The sequence below is a fragment of the Haliaeetus albicilla genome, chromosome 11 (genome assembly GCF_947461875.1).
Source record: "Haliaeetus albicilla chromosome 11, bHalAlb1.1, whole genome shotgun sequence".
In the NCBI taxonomy this organism is placed as follows: Eukaryota; Metazoa; Chordata; class Aves; order Accipitriformes; family Accipitridae; genus Haliaeetus; species Haliaeetus albicilla.
In genome coordinates, this window is record NC_091493.1 from 22,396,246 (window position 1) to 22,417,163 (window position 20,918).

The following is a 20,918-nucleotide window of genomic DNA, read 5'->3' on the forward strand; positions in this document are numbered from 1 at the left end:
ATGGACGAGCCCAGAGGGTTGTCATGAATGGAGTTAAACCCAGTTGGCGGCAGGTCACAAGTGGTGTTCCCCAGGGCTCAGTACTGGGGCCAGTTCTGTTAAATGTCTTTATCAATGACCTGGACGAGGGGATCGAGTGCACCCTCAGCAAGTTTGTGGATGACACCAAGTTGGGAGGGAGGGTCGATTTGTTCGAGGGTAGGAAGGCTCTACAGAGGGATCTGGACAGGCTGGATCGATGGGCTGAGGCCAGCTGTATGAGGTTCAACAAGGCCAAGTGCCGGGTCCTGCACTTGGGTCACAACAACCCCATGCAGCGCTACGGGCCTGGGGAAGAGTGGCTGGAAAGCTGTCCAGCAGAGAAAGACCTGGGGGTGCTGGTTGACAGCCGGCTGAACATGAGCCGGCAGAGTGCCCAGGTGGCCACGAAGGCCAACGGCATCCTGGCCTGCATCAGAAATAGCGTGGCCAGCAGGAGCAGGGAGGTGATCGTCCCCCTGTATTTGGCACTGGTGAGGCTGCACCTCGAGTCCTGTGTTCAGTTTTGGGCCCCTCGCTACAGGAAAGACGTGTGAGGTGCTGGAGCATGTCCAGAGAAGGGCAACAAAGCTGGTGAGGGGCCTGGAGCACAAGTCTTATGAGGAGCGGCTGAGGGAACCGGGGTTGTTTAGCCTGGAGAAAAGGAGGCTGAGGGGAGACCTTATTGCTCTCTACAACTACCTGAAAGGAGGTTGTAGTGAGGTGGGTGCTGGTCTCTTCTGTCAGGTGGCTGGAGGTAGGACGAGAGGAAATGGCCTCAAGTTGCACCAGGGGAGGTTTAGATTGGACATTAGGAAAAATTTCTTTACTGAAAGGGTTGTCAGGCATTGGAAGAGGCTGCCCAGGGAAGTGGTTGAGTCACCATCCCTGGAGGTATTTAAAAGGGAGTAGACAAGGCATTTCAGGACATGGTTTCGTGGGCATGCTTGACGGTTGGACTCAATGATCTTGAAGGTCTTTTCCAACCTAAACAGTTCTATGATTCTATCTTGAGTGTGCTGAAAAAAAATCCATCATAAAAAAAAGTGTGCTCCAGTTGTCTCTTCCTATAAGAGGGGGAAAATGAATCCTATATCTTCTAGTAAACAATAACTGGAACAAGTTTGCTTCATGGGTCCTCGTGGATTCAAAATACCTAGCCAGCAGGTGTATTTGTACGGCACCAGCAAAAGACACAGCTGTTTGTTTCCACTATAATCCACAAAGGGTTGATGTGCTCCAGTTTCTTTCAAAGCCTTTGCTAGCCAAGAAGTAAAATTCTGTACTACAAATAAAAAGATTGTAATATTTACCAAATGTTAGTTGGAGGACAGCGATACTTCTATGAGTTTGTATCCCAAGTAATCTCAGGACAATTTTCTCAAATAAAGGCTTAATCTCTCTCTGTGTTTTATCAGAACTAGTCAGTCTTCTCTACTACTTTGTTCACTAAACCACAGTTTAGGCTCTACAGACTGTAACTTGCAGATAAGAGTTTGAAGTCTAAACGAAAACAAGGTATATCTGTGTGAGTTGCAGTTTATGGAACTATAGCAGACAGAGAGAAATACATTTTTGGAACTCATTCAGGTTATTTTTCTTCTAGGTATGCATTTTGCAACATGCTGTGCTGTTTAACCAGTTAATTAGGTAGGCCAATTCATGGAAATGGAGAAAATTTGGTCTATTTACAGCCTCTTCTATGTGTTAATTAAACAAACTAAACAATGTTCTTTCACCCTGTCAGTTATCTGGGACAGTTCTAAAGGGAGCATTTTAAAGGATATAATATTCCTTTGTGGCAATAGAATAATTTTTAATAACATTTTAAAACTTGCTTTGATATAAAAGCTTTTATGTTTAACAGTCTGAAGATCTTTCACCCAGAAAAATCATACTGGAGCAGAAGAATCAGAGGCAGCACATTGTAAAAGTTGCTCTCAATTCTCAAGTTTTCAATATTGTATTTTGATATTTTTGGAGCTGTTACCTAGGCTTACCCTGCCAAATCCAAGCTTATACTATGTAAAATATTAATATATAATATGCAGCAGGTACTTTGTTAACTTCAGTTATGCTCTGTGAAAGTATTTTTGCAACCTAAACTTTTGTAGATAGCTAGGAATTGGGGATAAACTCACTAGGACAAATCCAAATAATGGAGCTTGCCCAATTTCTGAGTTCCAAATGCTGAGTGTTAGGATGCAGAACGTTCTTCATAAGCCCTCACTGAAGCAAGTAATAGCACATCAGTATTAATGTAATGGCTGAATAAGTGCATCTGGTCCAAAGCCCTCCCTGTGAGTTATATTTTTCAAGCTGCACTTAATGAATATTCACAGTACCTGCTCTGTTTTTCATTAATGGGCAAAATATCAGTGCTTTCTTATTAAAGTCTTGTGATGTTTCAGCTGTCACTTAGATGTGAGGGAACTTCACTTTTGCATTTTGAGAGTATATTTGTCAATTGTAGCACAGACTTGTGCTGTACTAAACAATCAGAGCACAATCACAATGTCTCAGCCCTCTCTAAACTGGTCTTCCTCTCTGGGCTCCCTCTTTGGGTTGATCTGGCCTGCCTTCCTCCTTGCAGACCTTGCTACAGCAAATTCACTTCCCATGCTGCCTGGTTTTAGTGGGAAATTAGCTGTCCTGCATTTTCATAAAGCATATAGGTCAAAGAGATCCTAGTCTTGTTGAGGTAAAACTGAACTAATAAATAATATTAAGTAAGATCATCTTTAAAATAAATATATGGTTACTTTTGTATAGCAAATGTCAACTGCTGAACAAGGTCAAAGACACAGTGATTCAACAGCAGCGTAAGGGAAGATGTCTAAGCTTACAGGCTCTGGCTTTATAGCAGCGAGCTCAAACTGGGTATTTGGGATGGTCTGGAAAAGAGGGCCTTGGGGGTGCGTGCAAGGAGAACTTGGAAGTAAAGCATAGCAATAAATTTAGATAAAGGGTTTCCAGAGGAGTCCTAAAAGATAAGAGACTTTGATAAGAAACATCAATATTTTATAGGGTTAGAAAATAATCTTGCAAAAACACATTGAGAGACGTGAAGAAATGACCTGTTAAGACAGTTAGTTTTCTGAGTGGAATATATGCATCCACATAGGATGAAATTATATGAAAAAAGGCATTTATTATCATCTGTTGGCAGCTCTGAGATGCACAGTAATGTGTGTAGCAACAAATAGGTGCTGATTATCTCAGCACAATTTTGAATAAATTAATTTTCTCAGGTTTTAAGTGAATAATCAATAATGGATCAAAATATCCATAGTGGATCAAAACTTTTATATGCAGTGAGTACTTTATATGAAGAGCTAATGGATGCATAGCATTAAAGCCTTTGAAAAGTAAATATGAACTAGTAATTCAAGCAGCAAGATGAACACAGAATTAAAGGCTTTAGATAAATTACTTAAATATACATATTGGTTGATTTTGGTTTTCATCTTACAGAAGTTCACTATATATATGCAAATTACCAGTAACACTGGGGATTTTTCTTATTTACCATAAGTTCAAAATACATCATAACAAAGGAATTACTACTGCTGCTAATAGAAACATGTCTTCAAATACACAAAAATGAAAAGTTGCAAATGAAGGTTTAAGTCACTCTCTGGTAAGCTATATTAATGAATATAATCATTCACTGTAAAATAACATTTTTATCCCTGTGCTAGCTGCACAGTGGCTCTACAGACTTAATTTTCATTACATCTTAGTCGATCCTCAGAGAGAACAGTGTATGTTTTCTTTTAGTTAATTAAAGCTGGTAATATAATATCCATGACTTCATCCACGTTTGTGCCAGCATACTTTGAAAATAATTGTATCAAATCCAATGTAGGGCTTAACTTCTCAGGTGCCTGATGTCCAAAATGAAATGCTAATGCCTGTGCTAGGTATATACACTTCTTCTGCAGTGTCTGAGGAGGGGCTGGGAGCCTCGGGGTGGGACCTGAGAGCAATAAAGCTTCCTTCAACCAGCCAGTATAATACTCTGTGTTATACTTGAAACTACTTTCTGGAACTGGGATATGCCTACTATTTATTGGGTTCATTCCTAGAGATGGGTGTCTATGCTCTTTTCTTTCAAGGATCTCAGTGAAGCTCTCTATTTTCATTGAAAGGGCAATTATATTGTGGGCACTTTATAGAGAAAAGTTAGTGTTTATAACACTTGCTATGGACAGTGATCCTTACCCTAAGAGAACTGATCATCAGTTGTCTCTCGATAAAGCACCAAATTACCGAGGTCTTCTGACTTGGTGGTGGAATGGTTTGCCTTTCTGCTATTGAAGTAATGCTCTTTTATGGGGAAAAATATTTGAGATCTGTGTGCCAGACAGAATCTCTAGAGGCTTGATTCTGTAGGATGGGGTGATGAAGTTCATCTGGGAAACAGTAAACTTGAGTCCCAGTCTCTGCTCCCAGAATTTATCCATAACTTTGTACTTTTACAATACCTCCACTGGATAAAAACTCCTTAAATGTAAATTAACATCGTAAGTACTAGGCTATGGTGTCATGTACTCCTTCAGTTCCATTTTGGTCCCATTAACATTGAATTGCTTTCTGCAAAGGGTCTTCACCAGAAGGGACAAACAGTGCTTCTGTCACTTTGAATAGCCTGCTGGCTGGAACGCTCTGGGACTAAGGAGGTTGTGGATTTGATGTGAGCCTTGATGCCAGATTTTCCACGTGCTAAGTAAGCCCTCTGACATTTTTATAAGAAACATAGATACTACCACTGTCACAACCATCTCTAAAGGAGGTGGCCAGATCTGCGGCATGTAGAGCTCTAGTTCTGGTGGGTTCACAGTCCGTGTTCTCAGTCTGTGCTTGTTGGATTGGCAACTTGGGCAGCGGATCTCCTGTTCATATGGGCTGGCTCTGGCTCTGCAGTCCTCTGGCTCAGGAGCAGACCCCTGTGCTTTGCAGGAGCTTACAGTCAGAGAAGTGGCTGTTTAGAGATGTCCATGCTGTGGTAGCAACTAGCTGGAGCGTTATTGGATCACAATTCTAGAAATACTTCATTCAATCCCACCAAACTTTTCCTTTAGGGTAAGTTTTTATTAGATATACTGCATTCCTGTTCAAATATTACTATTTGTTGGTCACATGTGTGGCAAAACTAGAGCTTGGTTTCACTTTGTTATCACACTCAAATTTGAAAGCAAGGTTTTCCAGTGTGGGAGGTCTTAGTGATTTGAAACAGGCAGCAGCTTTTCTGCTGTTTTTCTCTTTGCTTTCTTCTTGCCCTTGCTGCCCTTTTCAAGGAACTGATCAGTTTCCACATCTTAATAACATTTTAGATGAGACATGAGCTTGTAGTTGGGTATTTTTCTTTAATGATTCATCTATAAATCATGATGAGGAATAAAATAATTTTATTTAGCTAATTGTTATCCAGTTGTAAGTTGTTATTAAAATTTTGTTTCCTACCAGTAACTACTCCTCAGAAATCATATTTTATTCAATCTGTAAATCTATTGCACCATTCATAGGGCTATTATACCTGTGACATTGTAATAGCGAGAGTGAAAATCAAATCAACACTGCTGACAGAATAAGAGTAGTTAATGTCAAACTAATGAATATAGAGTGGGCATATGTAAATGGCTTAGGAGAGCAGATTGGTTCTTGGCATTTCTCATTTCAAGCATAGATCAACCTAAGTTTCACTGTGTGAAAGAAACTTACAGAGTTCATCTGCCCTGGCTGTAACTTCAACAGAAATCGTTTAAGAAGGGCTTCATATTCTTGCTAAAAATTAAGTAATGGTTAATAGATGTCCAGCTTGGCAAGAACAAATTAAGAACTGGGATAGCACAAAGATTCCTTTCCGTTCAGTGAAATGACAGCTAGACTCAGAAAGATGGGAACTGGAAAAGTAAGCCTTTTTGGCTCTGCTCCATTCCCACCAACTACCTCCTCAGAGGGAGTTGGATGAGATCTTTCACAGGGGACACTTCTCCCAGAAGAGAGGGTTAATTGTGACCTGATGTGCCTTGGGAAAAAGTTTGGTGACCTGACCTTGGGTGTGGGTCTGTAGGCCTCACCAAGTTCTTGTTCCTCAGCAATTTGTGCACTGGGGGGGCAGACGTGCCCTGTGGCGTGCTCTAGAGCTGACCGGAGCAGGAGGCACGTTGGCACGTGGCCCATGCCTCTCAGTGCCCACACACCCTGCTCCCCTCCCCGTGGACATGGTGGGGAGAACAGTGCTGGGGAGGAAATGCGCACTCAAGTCTTGGGGTACGCACCCTGGATGGCCATCTGGGTTCAGACACTGGGAAGTAACCCTAGACTGAGAACGCAGGTATAACCCATTTGTTTGGTTTCCATTCGTTCTGGAGAACCGCATATATACGTTTACTGTCTCAAGTATTTCTATTACCTGCTTTTCTCTGATGTGATTTCCCATCATGGTTTGTGTTGCTGTTTGTGTCTTTCATCTTTTCTGAATCTGATAATTGAAACTGTAAGGGTTTGCTTAGAACAACTCAAATGGTTACACGTAAAACTGATTTTTTGAGAGCACTTTCAAAATACTCTCTTCTACTAAAAATGTCTTTTATGATATGCTGAAAAAAGTAATCAAATGATCATATGTGGCTGTTTCATTTATTGGTTTATTTTGATTCAGCTGGAAATCATCTCTTCTTATTTGAGTAAACACAGAGATACACGGTATTTTTAACAAAAGAATTCAGATAGGTAGTCAGCTATAGGAGATGATGCTAGCAAAAGAAATAAGCATTGATACACAGAGGAAAAAGGAAGAAAACACTTGCATAAACTAAACATATTATAAAATGTCTGAATATTGTTTTACCAAGATGGATGCCCTCTGTGCATTGAATAGGTCATTAGAGGCATAATACAGATGTCAAGTATGTACTCTAAAGGTCTGGTTTGTCTAAAGCTTGTTTCGGTTGAGATGCTGTAGATCAGTGTTACCTAGACTGTGGCCTTTGAACTATCACTATCAGTAAAAACTCTGAAAGTGGTCTGCAAATTATGGGAAATAATGTTTGAAACAAAAGAGCAAACCCATATAGTATTCATATATGCACCCCTGCAAGGAAACAAATAAAATGGGTGTGAATAAAGGTAAGATACAAACATTTAAAATTATTTGTTTGTAAATGAAAATAATTTTCACTACACTAGCGAAGATCTTTAGATTTTTTTTAAAAGAAATCTTACGTCATCCATTTTTAATAAACAAGATTAATGTCACAGGATTTCCTAAACAATATGCTACAAGACTTCTTTAAATAGAACTAGAAGCAAATCCAAATCCATAGTTAGACTGTTATTCAAAAAATTGGACAAAATATCCTCTCTGGTCTGAGCAATCTTCTCTGGACTAAAATGCAGCTAAAATTTTTGAGCGTTTACCCTTCCATTGAAAAGCTTGAATAGACAAAATCAGCTTTTGCTTAGGAGCTATTAATCTCAACCTGTTCAATAGGGCCTGAGCCAGTGTTCTCTGTAGCAGTGCTTGTGCTGAACAAGCCAAACCACTCTTTCATCAGGAGAGTCGTTAAAATTTCTCACCTCTCATTCTTTCAGTTCAGTGATATCCAACAAGTGTAGGTACCTTTCTTTAACTTTAATTTTGATACAGTAAGGATTTTAAATGAGTCAAGCTGAAAAAAATAAGACTTTTTTTTGTAGATGAGAATGTCTTCCATGAATCTAAATTAAAATCACTTAAACAAATGGATTCTCTATTTTCTGTAGCATTAGTTCAGAGAAAGCACATGACACAGGGATTAGTATTCAGTAGACTTCTTATTTTATTGTATAAAAGTAATTATCTTTTAAATACTATTCAAATTAATATTTTAATATCCCTCTGGGCTTGTACTTTTTAAAAGCATAATATAACTCAGTACCTAATACAGAAGAACCCTACTTCCTTCTCTACTCAATTAGTCTGCTGTGTAAATTTGAATCATTTGCAATGCAAGTGGCAGTAATTCTTTTTTTTTACAAATAAGACTCATATTACAACCAAAGACACTCTGCATTTTCAGCGCAGGCCGTTTACAACATGAAGAGCTTAATTTCCTTGTATTTGTATTTCTTGGCAAGCTATTTGTGGGAAACAGTCTCTTATGTTAACCATCTTTATGTTTTACTAGATCTCATCAAGGAAAAATATATGACTTAAACTATATAGAGCTCCAGCTCAATCCTCTGGTGACTTTTGCATACTAGAAGTCCCAGCTGACAGAAATAATATATAAAATTCACTTTTATGTATTAAAATTACCAAGAACATCTGACTGTTTTCATATTCTAGATATGGGGTTTTGTGCTTTCACATAACTTTTTCAACACTGCATCTTGTGATAATACGAAAAACTTTCTTCTTTTATCATTGTATTTATTATTTGCTCAGGTCTGAAGCAAATTAATCACTTTGTCATATGAATAAAACCAGCTAATTTAGCAAGAACTTTACACCAGAATCAAGGGGGCAGCTAGGAAAATGCTTTAAGTTTGTAAAGAACAGATCGACCCGGACAAGAAACAGATGATGAGGGAAGGACAGGAGAGATATAATAAAGGTGTAATAGGTTGGCCCACCAAATATCTCAGCTGTCTGTTGATCCCAAGAATACATGTGGAGAACAAGACAGGCTGGGGTGCATAGTGAAAGATCAAAAGTTTTGCAAAACTTTGGGGAAATTATTAATTATTTATTATGCAGTGATAACTACCATAAGGCAGCCCTGTGAAAATGCAAACTGCTCACAGTCACATCCTGGAACAGATTTGGTGACAGAGCTAGAAAGCCCTCTTCTATAGATCCAGAACTGTGAGTCTGAGCCTTGTTTCTGGCACTATTCACTCTGCCAGGCTTGTATCTACAGCCTGGGGACTTGGATTATCTCAGTGTAAGGCAGGTCCATGTGCTGCTTTCGTACTACTGGCTACAGAAACTATTGAAAGCTCAACCTGTTATCCCAGTATGCCATCTAATCTCTTGACTTCTTTTGATCAGCCCTACTTTTTCTGTAATCCTCTAAAATATTTTATGCATTATTTGTTAGTCTTGAATATGTACTTAGCCTTGAATGACTCTTCTAGTTACTGTGTGGGTTTATGCGTTGGTTTGAGAGAGGTGACAGACCTGACAGTTGCAGTAGGAAAAAAATGAGCTTCATCTTATATGACAAAATATCAGTATTCTGCAGTTCCCAATGTTCTTTGTGTTGTTTATGTGTCTGAAAACTCCTGGATGAAAAACTCTTCACAAAAAAAATTTAGGAAGAACCGCAACTTTATAGGTCTGTGATGCAGCAGCTTATTGTAAAATATTCTCATAATTTCTACAAGATTCTGGGAATTTAATAGATATTAAAAGAAACATGTTTATTACGTAATAATATATTTGTTGACTTCTTTTCATTAGGTAGTACCATTCTAAAATATAAGGGATGGGTGTGTGTGTTATATATATGTATACATATTTCTATCTAGAATTGTAGATCTCTAACAGCTAAAAGCTCTTTCCAACTCTTTTGCCCTCCGTTATATTTCTCCTGAAACATACACTTTCACTTAAGCTTAAAATAACTGCATTAAAAAAACCCATGAATTTTCACAGAAAGGTGTCACTGGTAGTGTTTGTTTATTTAGTTTTTTTTTAAATCATTTAAATTGATCATATGATGTATAATTTTTCCATTTCACTTGAAGTTAAGTTTTTGACACAACATCATGCACAAGGAAAGTGATGGTCTAATTCATCTAAGTAAAATCATTTCATTGCCTTTGTGAAATGGATGTGCAAGTGAGACCATAAAGCTTAAAAATGAGTTTCAGAGCATGACCACTGCCTTTTATTTTAAGGTTTGGATTTTTTAAAAGAAGAAACAGAGTTTTTTTTCTTTTTACTGTTATATTTATGGATCTATCATCTGCCCTTCTCATTAGGCCCAGTTATAATATTATTTGCCAGCGTAATTTTGACGTCAGCTGAGTTTCTTTGAATGTATTCTCATGTAAGTGAACTAGAACTGGTCCATTGACAAATCGTGTCCCATTTCCTGTTAAATACTTAAGGCTAACCAAGTAAAAAGCATTGCTGTGTCATTCCTTTTGGGAAATTAAGCAAATTATAAGACTTGTTTTGTTTCAAATGCAAAAAACAGTGATCAGTTTTATCGGTGAAGTACTGAAAAGAGTCTTGCTGACCTAGTACAGTGAAAATATATGACTTCAGTGCTCTCTTGTGTAACTACAGGAGTTAGCTTAGAGTGTCAGGACAGTGAGCAGAAGATGGGTTAGGCTCTGTCCCAGGTTTTACATAGGCTTAACATGGATTGATTTGCACTCCATATTTATCTCTTGCTAATAAGTAATGAATTGGCCTGTGCTGGTATGCCTGGGTCCTTTTTTAGATAACTGTTGTGAACTTGTGTATTAATTTAAACAAAGGAAACCAAAGCTGTAATGGCATGTGGAGTCAGTGGATGATCTACCAGCAGCATTATGGTTAAACTGCAAGTAGAAGACTAAGTTACCACAAATCATATGGCTATGGAAATAAGGTAAGTGTTCATCAAGCTGTACCTTTAAAGAAGAGAGCCTTTAGGAATGATATATCCTGCTGCGTTGTGGATTGTATAACCATCCATAGTTTAGAAACACTGAGGGCAAATGAATATGAAAAGCTCAAAAAATATGTTCAAAGGCATATTTAAGGAATGATCCCTTGAATCAATTTTCCCTGGGAAAAATTATCATTAACACTTGCCTATTTAATTTTTGTCAAGTCAAAGGGATTTATTTTAATTATAACCAAACATTGGCAGAAATAACACTTCTTAAACAAATTTTAAAAAATAACAAATATTGTAATTCTCAGTCTAGTCTGGCTAGCCAGTAAGACAAAAAGCAAAGTGCTATGGAAATTCTCCATCCTTTTATAGTTATTTGACTTGAAATGAGAGAAAATTGTTTCTTATAAATTGGCAGATCACAAAAAATTACATTAAAGCAAAGCAATCATATTTGTAAATTAACTGTGATGCAATACGTGTGTGTTCTAATTCTGTCCCTTCTGTCAGTGTAACTGAAGGCAGCTTTTTCAAAAGGTCGGGGAGAAAAAAAACGTGTATGTTAACAAGTAAGCAGACATTTACTTAGTACAGCAGAATGCTTTTACAAAAATTGGTCTTTTATTGTTGCTTTTCTCAAACCCATTCCAGGTGCATAGCATCTCTTTAACACAGGCCCTGCAAACATCCACAGAGCCACCACTTGCCTGAAAACCTCTTTTTGTAGTACAACAAAATACATTTGGTATCACTGATGATCCCTGAATATTAATATCAATGTTACGATCCACAAGCATGGTAAACATAAATGAATGCTCTTCTACATTGTTTAATGTGCTGGAAATCTGTACAGTGCTTTATCTTTGAGTTTTAGTTGCATTTGTTTCTCCCCACCCTATGTGCCAAACTCTTATTGCTCAAATGATTTGGCTTTCTCAGTCAGAAAACCATTTTCATTTGTATATAGTAGCACTTTTCTCCATAACAAACAAGATGTGACTACTTCCAATAGAAATGTATTTAATGTAATGTATTGAGCTCATCCAGTATTTTTAGCACATTCCCATCAAAAGATGAAGTACATTTCATAAATCTATCCAGTTTTTCAGAAGCCAACTCTTCATTTTTCTTCTTCCAGTTCTGGCTTGGCTTTTTCTAGCTGCTTTGATGTACATTTGGTCATGACTCTTTTTCCCTGGAGAAATCAGAACTTCTCCTGTTTTTAAAAAAGTGGATGAATTAGATGAGAAATCTCCTGGAGCAACTAAATGTCCTGATCCAGATACCACCGAAATAAATGGAAACATTTCTTAAGAGGCAATTAGATCATGGCTAACGAGATAATTCTCAGAGGTCCCGTAAAAAGGAGGAAGCTAGGGGAAAGCAGAAGATTCTGGTGGGTTTTAAGTCCTTTGTACTCATCACATTTTGGGTCGCTGTGAGAACTGAGGAAGTTCCCAGTCCATTTTACACAATTCGGTGGCAAAAGCCCAAAATGACTTCAGAAAATGTAGCTGGTTTTACTGAAAGTCCCACATCTAGCCCAGCCTTCCAGCCTCTGATGGTAGCACAAGCCTACGCATGTCACTGCTCATGGAGACCTCATGTGTGCAAGGGAGGGAGAAAGGAGCGAGAGCAATAGTGAAGACTTCTCCCTCAATTTCATAAAATTGTCTCTAGCCAAATAATTACTGTAAAAGCTTTGCACAGAATATACATCTTTAGCTGCAATGACATTGTATTTTATCCGAACTGTAGCACCAACACTCTAATTATAATTATGGCAAATTCCTGTCTCTCTTCTTGGGTTTGGTGAGGGGAAGAACCAATCCTCTACAGTAACCAGACTGAAATGTTGTAACCGAAACATCTGTGAGATTACAAAACAGGTTTTCAGGCCATCCCAACTCCAGTTCTGCCTGGCTATAGCATGCAGCAAGGTAGTCCTTTGTCTCATTATAGCCTCCCTGTAGAAATCATTGAATTATTCACTTCAGTAAATGTATCAGGAGGAGGCATTTTTACAGAAAAACCTGCATTCTCACTCATTTCAAATATTTTATTACGTGAAAACACATCTTAGCAGAAATGGATCCAAATTAAAGGCAGGCAGATAGGTAGGAACTTTTGAGAACTGACCAGGTAATTATATCCAAGTTCAAAACTAGATATAAAGGAAAGCAAGGATTTTTTAAAATGTTATGTTTTAGCTAATTGTAGGTGGTTTTTAAAGCCAGAATAAAATCCTGGACTTTGTATAATTTGCCTTAGGAAGTGTTATTTTCTGTTCGTGTATTGGATTCATTGGAAGAACAATTTTAAAGAAAATATGTGAATAAAAGGCAATTAGTTATTTCATTATTATGGCTAGAAGTTTGCTTTTATATATCTTTGTAATTCCAAACCATTCTGGTGATGATGATCTTTGTTGTTTTCTGGGATGACAGGGGATTATTTTGGAAAAAGAAGACTAATCTTAAAAAAAATAGTTATTTTATAGCATTAACTTCATCTGTCTAATTGAACATCTGATTATTATTTTTTTGTAATTGCAAGTTAAGAGTCCTCAGCATGATTTTCACTTGCTCTATTTACTGCTTTGTTTGAAGAGAGAAATATAATACATGGATTTGTCAAAAATACTTACTGTATACAGGCTAAGAAAAACTCTATAAGTATTCTGTAAGGAACAGATAGGCTCTCTGCATGTTCACAATGAAATATCCAAAAGATTTCGAGTTCTCTGTGCTTGTTTGGTTCCCATGTTACTTTTTAATTATGTCTGTTATTTCTTCTCTATCAGGATAAACATTTGGGCTCTTAATGCCTTTAGCTTGGACAGGCAATAGGTACCTTGAATAGGTACCTTGAATAGGACATCAGTATACAGGTGGTGTACATCCTCCTTACAGCAAACACAAGCTAAGGTAAAATTATTTTACTAGACTGCAAAACCACAGCAACCTGCTCCAGCATTCCTTAGTGAAAGTCTCCATTAATTAAATATGCAGGGAAAACAGTCTCTAAAGTTGTTGGTAAGTAGCTCTTACTCAGTTTGGAAACACATACCATTAAGGTATTAATTTCTGTATTTCTATGAAGCAGCTGTAATATTTTGTCATTGTGCTGTTTAAGTGTTGAGATTACAAAAATATCATTGGTTTTACTTACTGGGTGGGGTAGTTTTGCTTTTGCAACTGTTGTTGGGAAGTAAATGTTCATTTATTTTGCCTAATTTTATCTTTTCCTTGCAACCATCTTTTCCTTGCAAACCAAATAGATTTGACTGGAGAATCTCTGCTGTTTTATCCACAGACCTGCTGAAATCCTGGTTAGATTAGCCAAAGATGCAAGTTTTCTGACGCATTAGTGACTTGCTCCAGATGCATTCTGGTATATTTTTCCATGCTTTAAAACACAGATTCTCTAGAAGGGCTGAACTAAGTATACTACAGTGGCTTGCTTTCTCTTCTTTTGCAGAAAGTAAAAATGAGTATACTGTAAAGACAATTTTCTGGAACAGGCAAGACCACACAGCTACTGAATTAATGAAATATTGTTGGTTTTGACTGAGTAGATAGAAAACTAAAAGCAAAATATTTATTCAGTCTGGTATGTTGGTTTATAAAATTGCGTTGGTCTCTTCTGGAAGTGTTGATACATCAATACGCCTTTTTTTTCTGAAGTAACTTGACTGATTCTATGTGAAAGATCACAAATTACAGAAATAATTATTTCAATCAGTAAAGTCACAAAGTTGCAAATCATCAAAATCTTATCTCCTACAGTAACCATATATTGATATCTTTAAGAAAACACAATATCTCAGTGGGGGTTTTTTTTGCTTGCAGGAGAGAAAAATTAATCTGGGAACCATAAGCATCTTTCAGTTTTCAGTAAGTAAAAGCCATTCTGCCCTATTGGAAACATCACTATGTGAGAATGGGTTTGGCAATGCAGCAGGGCAGCTGAAAGGGGGTGCCAGAACAGAGGGTGTGGAGAATGACAGGCCTATTTAGCAAAGTGTTTAGAAAGCAGGTATAGAAAACAGTATTAATTCACTTCAGACTCATGCTGAACCCACTCTTTAGTGGCAGTAACTACTTAAAAGATTAAAAACAGTAAAGAGGAATGTAAGTTTCTATTTCTTGCACATTGCAAAGATTGCTCTTCTAATGCAATGTTTCTTAGGCTATTTTTTTATTTATTTACTCGAGCCCTCTTAAAAAAAAAATAAAAAATCCAGTCCTCACCATTCCTAGCTCCTCACTCTTTGAAATAAGGAGTGAGTGTCTTCTGTTCCAGGATATTAATAATTTTGCACATTAAGACTATTCCCCATGTCTCTGAATTTTCACCCTTCTTTCTCCCTGTGTCTTCCTGAGAAACATTGTTTTAAAAGACAAGAACTGATTCTTAAGCAAACTGTGAACTGGTTTTGATGATACACTGATCTCGTGCATTTTCTCAGAGTATTACACTTTGAATAGTTTTTCCTGAAAGGTAAGAAAAATAATAGGGAAAGCTAAGTTGATAGCTAGCAGAAAGCAACAGAACAAATGGCATTGCTTCAAAACACCAACCAGTTCTGTACCTGCAGCATCCTGGTCAGCGATCCCAAATCTTACCTCAGTAACATTTTTCTAATGCTGCTGTGCTGACCCCAGTGCCAGGAGCAGGGGCTGCCTGGAAATCCATTTTCCTGCCATGAAGTGGGGAAGGACTGCATGGATTCTGTCTGCATTATTTATAGTATTAATTTGATAAATAATTCTCTTTTCTATGTCTCATTGTAGTAGATTTATTTCCCACTGTTTGACATATCTTTCTGCAGGTGGTGCTAGCTAGTAAATCATCTGAACAGAGCATAAAAAACATGGCTTTTCTTTTCATGAAACTGAAGTGTAAAGTAATAGACATATAATAATGAGATATTGTCATATATTCACATGTTTTACTACTCTGCTAGACCCTTGCTAAACAGAGGAGTTTGGTAAGTGCCAATACTGTGCTATAGTATTAAACCTACAGGCTGGTAGACTGCAGGAGCTGGGAGAAAATGTTAGGAATAAGGCTTCTATCACAGGTGGTGTCCTTCAAAAAAGCAGTACTGAATGAGCAAGGGGAGCAGAGTCTTGACAATGTATTGATACTACAACAAAACCTTGAGTTTTATTTGAATGAGGAGGAAGAATACAATGGGGAAAGCTGTATGTTGTTAGTGCCTGGTTCTACTATAGATTAACTGCTACTGCAAAATGGGAGAGTGGTTTACAGTAGGCTAGCAGCACATTTACAATGGCAGTTGTCAGCAGGAATGGCAATGAAGAAATACAGTCGTATGTGACACTTGAGAACCTCTGAGCAACAGTTATTGATTTGACTCTGGGTAATTAACTCAACAGAAAGAAACAGAGATGGAAGCTGCAAGGTGGGCAAGGAAGGCTGCAAAACTAGCCAAACTAAACCCTTCACAAAACCATTATCTCAAATTCTTCTCCAAGGGTATTGCTTACACTGAGGAGAATTATTCAGTCTAAGTCTATTCATCTAGAGCCCTTACAGTAAGATGCTTTGCACTCTGCTTATTCAGGAAATATGACATAACTATGGTGCATCCAAGCAGGATGAGACTAGCAGGGTGTAAGGGTCTTCCTGGTAAAGTACCACCTGTACATTGGCCGCTATATTACTGGCATGAGGCATGCTATGGAAAGACTGTTTCAAGTAAAGGAAGTTCATCCAGCACCCCCTCACCTGGGATCCATTGAGAGCTAGTGTTACCTTTATGGATTAATAGCATATAAGAAGCTGTGTAAGAGGTTGCGGGGGGGGGTGTCCCTTTCAGAGCTTTGCTCTTTGGCTTTTATTTTGGCCACAGCTGATGTTTATCTAAGGTGAAATGTGTTTGTGATACTGAAAGGAGGCCTCAGGAAAAGATCTCGGGCACAGCTGTGACTAAAACTCCTTTTAGGAAACTGCCTCACTCAGTGGCTTTTCTTGAGGACCTTTACATACACTTTAGAGGTGAACAAAGAGACCTATAGAGTAAAGAAGGTCTGACTGGCATCTCTCTGTGTTGGTATCTAGGTAATTCTGGCAGCAATTGAAGATCTTGGGCTGCAGCTGAAGGCTGTGGCCAAGTGGCTGCTTGTTCTGGATGAAGAGGTGGTCCAAATGCTGTCAGCAGCTGCACAGCTGCTTCCTGATTTCCTCAGCTCCTAGCACAGACTATGGTAATCACTCTGAAACTGCTGCCTGAGCATTTCCCAGTATCACCTTGTTTATCCCAGTGTTTAGGCATGGTATAGCTGAGCAACCATCCCCCGAGCCAATATAGCCGGCTACCTTTCCCCAGAAACGCCAACCAGAAAAGGAAAAAAAGCTCTAACCTAAAAATGCATTGTGGTGACTCCTTCCCTCCCTGAATAAGGAGAGGTAAATTCCCACCTGAGAGCTACAGAGGAAGCAAAAAGGCTGAACAGCCTCATGAGATCCTGGAAAGCAAACACAAGTGCAACGTGGGCATGAACTAAGCGCAACTGTTTAAAAAACTTGTCAGTCTAGTAAATGGAAGCAAAATTTGGTTCCATTTTCCTGCCACCATCACTATCCAGAAATCACATAGTGGCTAGAAACCAATTTCAGAACTAGTGGCTGGCAGAAAGATGGATGGTCTAGGGTGTACAGCAATATGACTATACTTTCTAATTGGAGATGCTGCATGTGGGTACTACAGCTAATAGTAAATGCTGCACTGAGTTTCCTCAGGGAAATCCAGCTGGGATTTCCTCAGGAAAATCCAACTGCACTATAGTTAATGGGCAATCCTATTCTCTAGGATAGCTTTTTCCACACTTGTTTGTTTTCCAGACTGTGCTGCCCTGTACACCTAAGGACCAACTCCAACCTTTCCTGTCAAACACTCAAAATTACACAAGTGACAGCTTCCTTCAGAGAAAACCTGAGATTGCTCAATATTTCAAGTCTTTCACACTCTGTAGCTAACGTGGGACTTCTCACATCTCAGACTGTGACTTAAGGATGAGATGGCTGAAATCTGCCAAACCTCCCAGGAGTGGGGTTACAGGGTTAGCTGTCACTGTTGTCCACATCCTTCTGCGACTACAGAGTGTGGATTTGGACAATATGCACTGCTTAAAAAGAAAGATTGGCTTAGATTTCATTGCTTTTACATCTCAAGAGATCTTACCTGAACTCAAGATTCACTTCATGCTGCTATTAAAAATTTCTTTTTAAAAACCCAGACTTTTGATAAATCCAGAGCAGTGCTGACCTGCACAGCCCAGCTCCCCTTTAAGCAATGAGGTAGCAACAGTCTTTTCACTGGGATTGTACAAGCATATTTTAGAAAGGTGTCCATCTCTAGCCTCAAAATCTTGGATATGTACCCTTGTTGCCTCTACATTTTTGCATGTTTTCCCAAAAGTAACTACCCAATCACAAGCCTGAACCTTAGAATGGCCTCCATGTCTTGCTTCTGATGTCTCACCTTTCTCTTTCTCTGTCTTCACTCAGTTAGCATTATGCTGGCGTCCCTGTGCTCTGGCTTGTTCTGGGAGTTTTTTATTACCTTTTTTTTTTTTTTTTTTTTTTTCCCCACAACCCCTTCTATCTGATTCTATCCTAGAAACATGTGGAGGGACACACAGACCAAGAGTGCAATCTCTTCTAGGGTTTGGTACTAGCACATACCAGGCTGCACATGTGATGATGCAGACTTCTCATTCACCCATTCATGTATTACCCCTTTGTCAGACGAGTGGTGAATTATCCAATTAAAAAAAAATACTACTGCTGCAGTTAGGTATTTTGATGCAGTTCTATTTAGTTATCTTTTTTTAAAAGTAAATACTCCTGTTCTTGAACCCAAGCATTTGTTTCCTTGTGCTCCTTATCTAAACCTCTTTCAGTTAGAATTCTGTCTGTGAAAACTTTCTCCTCTTGTCAGTGCTGTGTAACGCGTGTCCTTGGGTAATGGGACGTTCTTCTAATATTCTCAACTTCTTTACTTTTTCCCTCAAATACAGCTCCATCTAACAACAGCTTCCATTTTCCACATAGCTCTGTTTTGTTTTGGCTGTATGAAGAAACTTGGGTTTTTCTTTTATTTTTCTTTTCTTTTCTTTCCAAACATATCCACATATGAAAGGTGGCTGTTTATCTCCAAAAACTTCAAGGATTGACACACAGCCCATAACAACTCTTTTTTTTTTCCTGGGCTCTCATTACCTGAAACACTTGGCAGAGGAGAGGTGGAATCCTGCAGGATGCTTTCCCTGAGGAAACCAATTGCCTTTAGTGACAGTTGGGCAAATGTCAATTTCTGACTTGTAAGACATACATCTCATTTGGGAAAAAAAAAAAATCTTATTTGGAGGAAACACAACTTCTCAGGCTTTCCTGCAGAATAAAGATGGCTGAAACTTCTGCCCAGAATTCTGAAATCAGCTTCAGAGTTTTATAATCCCACTTAGAATCTTCCCAGATACATTTATTTGTATATTCTCCTATATATCCTCATATAGGGAAAAAATTTACAGAAGGCCTGTGGAAACTCCTGTTATGCTAGGAACTCAAAAATTGCTACTCTGATAGCTAACAAAGTCAGAAACATCATTAATTTCATGTCAAATATGGAAAATATGCTTGAATGAACATGAGCTCTACTCCATAATACAGAGCTTGTGGATATTCTGGGCCAAAACCTCTTCTTGTCCTTCTACCCATAATACTTCTGGAATGTTTAAAATAAATCTGGCTGTTCCAAATCAAATTGAAACTTCTTTAGAAAACTTTTTTGAAGCTGGGATATAGCCTACCTCTTACTATTACAAAACCATGATTCTTCTCTAAAAATGAGGCCAAAATATACTTCCTACTGTATCTGTCCTAGTGTATAAATCCATATAAAATGGCTTAAGCTTCTTTCAGTACACACAGCTCAGCACATAGATCCAGGCCTTGTGTATCTGCCACTTAGAAGCTCAAGTGTTTGCAGTGATGTCTGTATGCTTTGAACAAGGGATCTGGCACAAACTTCTCACTACTTAGTCCAAATTAACATCACTGAATTCATTTAAGTCATTTTGGCTTCATACTTGAGAAAACAGGGACAGAAGTTAGCCTGAAGTGTAACTTGCTGCTGAGGCAATTTGATGATGAACATGTTGTCTCCTCATCGATGTCTCAATATCTGAAAAAGCAGATCGAGCTCTGAAACAGTCTTCGTTCATTAATGTACCCTGTGCTTCATCCAGACCACGGTGTGCAGTGCAAACTCGGTCCAGAAAATGCATCTTGTTCTTATGAGCTGTTTTAAGTTTAATATTATTTTAGGTTATTATAGTAATATATTACACAATCAGTGCATTTTATATTAATACATTACTACTAATATATTAATATAATTAATGCATTTATTAAGAATATTTGTATTTAAATTTTATAATATTTGACTCTGCTCCAGTGAGAGAAGAGCTTTGTTACCAAAGTCAGGAGAAGTAGAATCACATATTTGGATGAGCTGCAGTGATGAAGGAAACAACTAGAACTAGAAACAGTACATTATCTTGATTCTTACACAAGGCAAAGCTTTAAATCATTTTAAGCAGAAGTGATGACCAAAATCAGTTTGTAAGGATAAAGTCTAGATGTCTCTGAAAGTCATAGTGTCTTACGTTTATTTTTTCCTTACTGACTTCAGAAAGGAAAGAAATCCCAAGAAGCTAGAAGAGCTTTCAATTAGACAATAAATTAACTACTGAAGTGGAACAAGACTAGCCATACATCAACAGAAACAACTTGAGCACAGGCAGGGTCTCCATTTAGATTAAGGAAGGGCTCAACTGACAAAGCCAAGAGAATTAAAGAAAGAAAAGTTGGACAAAGACCACACAGCTCCTGAAATAAACTGTAATAAGACATATTTGTTATGTTAGAAATATAGGACAAGATCTTTACCTGGTATAATCGGTATAGCAGCACTGCAGCTAGCTGCGCTGCATGACTGTATGCAGCAGTAGACGTTGGTCCATGTGACTTTACTCAAACTCTTATATTCACATTGGAAGTGTAACGTATTCTTTCAGTGCCCTAGTTGTTGTGCAAAAGCAACATTAAATTTCACGAAGTAGTTTATTTCCAGGCGATCCAGTAAATTAACATTTAATGGACCTATGTTTTTTATAATAAAGAGTATTTCTAAGCAATATAACTTCTTTGATCCAGTTTCTTCTTAAATGGTTTATTTTCATAATAACAAAGTGGAAAGCAATG

The 20,918-nt window shown here is 38.1% G+C and overlaps 1 protein-coding gene across 1 annotated transcript in view; it reads right to left on the reverse strand.

The window, feature by feature from the left end:
- Positions 1-6,647: 6,647 nt before the first annotated feature.
- The window catches only part of HTR7 (5-hydroxytryptamine receptor 7), a 40,393-nt gene continuing 26,122 nt past the window's right edge, over positions 6,648-20,918 (reverse strand). Inside the window, exon 3 of the mRNA XM_069796595.1 lies at positions 6,648-11,835. Coding sequence (XP_069652696.1) covers positions 11,799-11,835 — 37 coding nt within the window. The 3' untranslated portion in view covers positions 6,648-11,798. The remainder of the gene's footprint in view (positions 11,836-20,918) is intronic.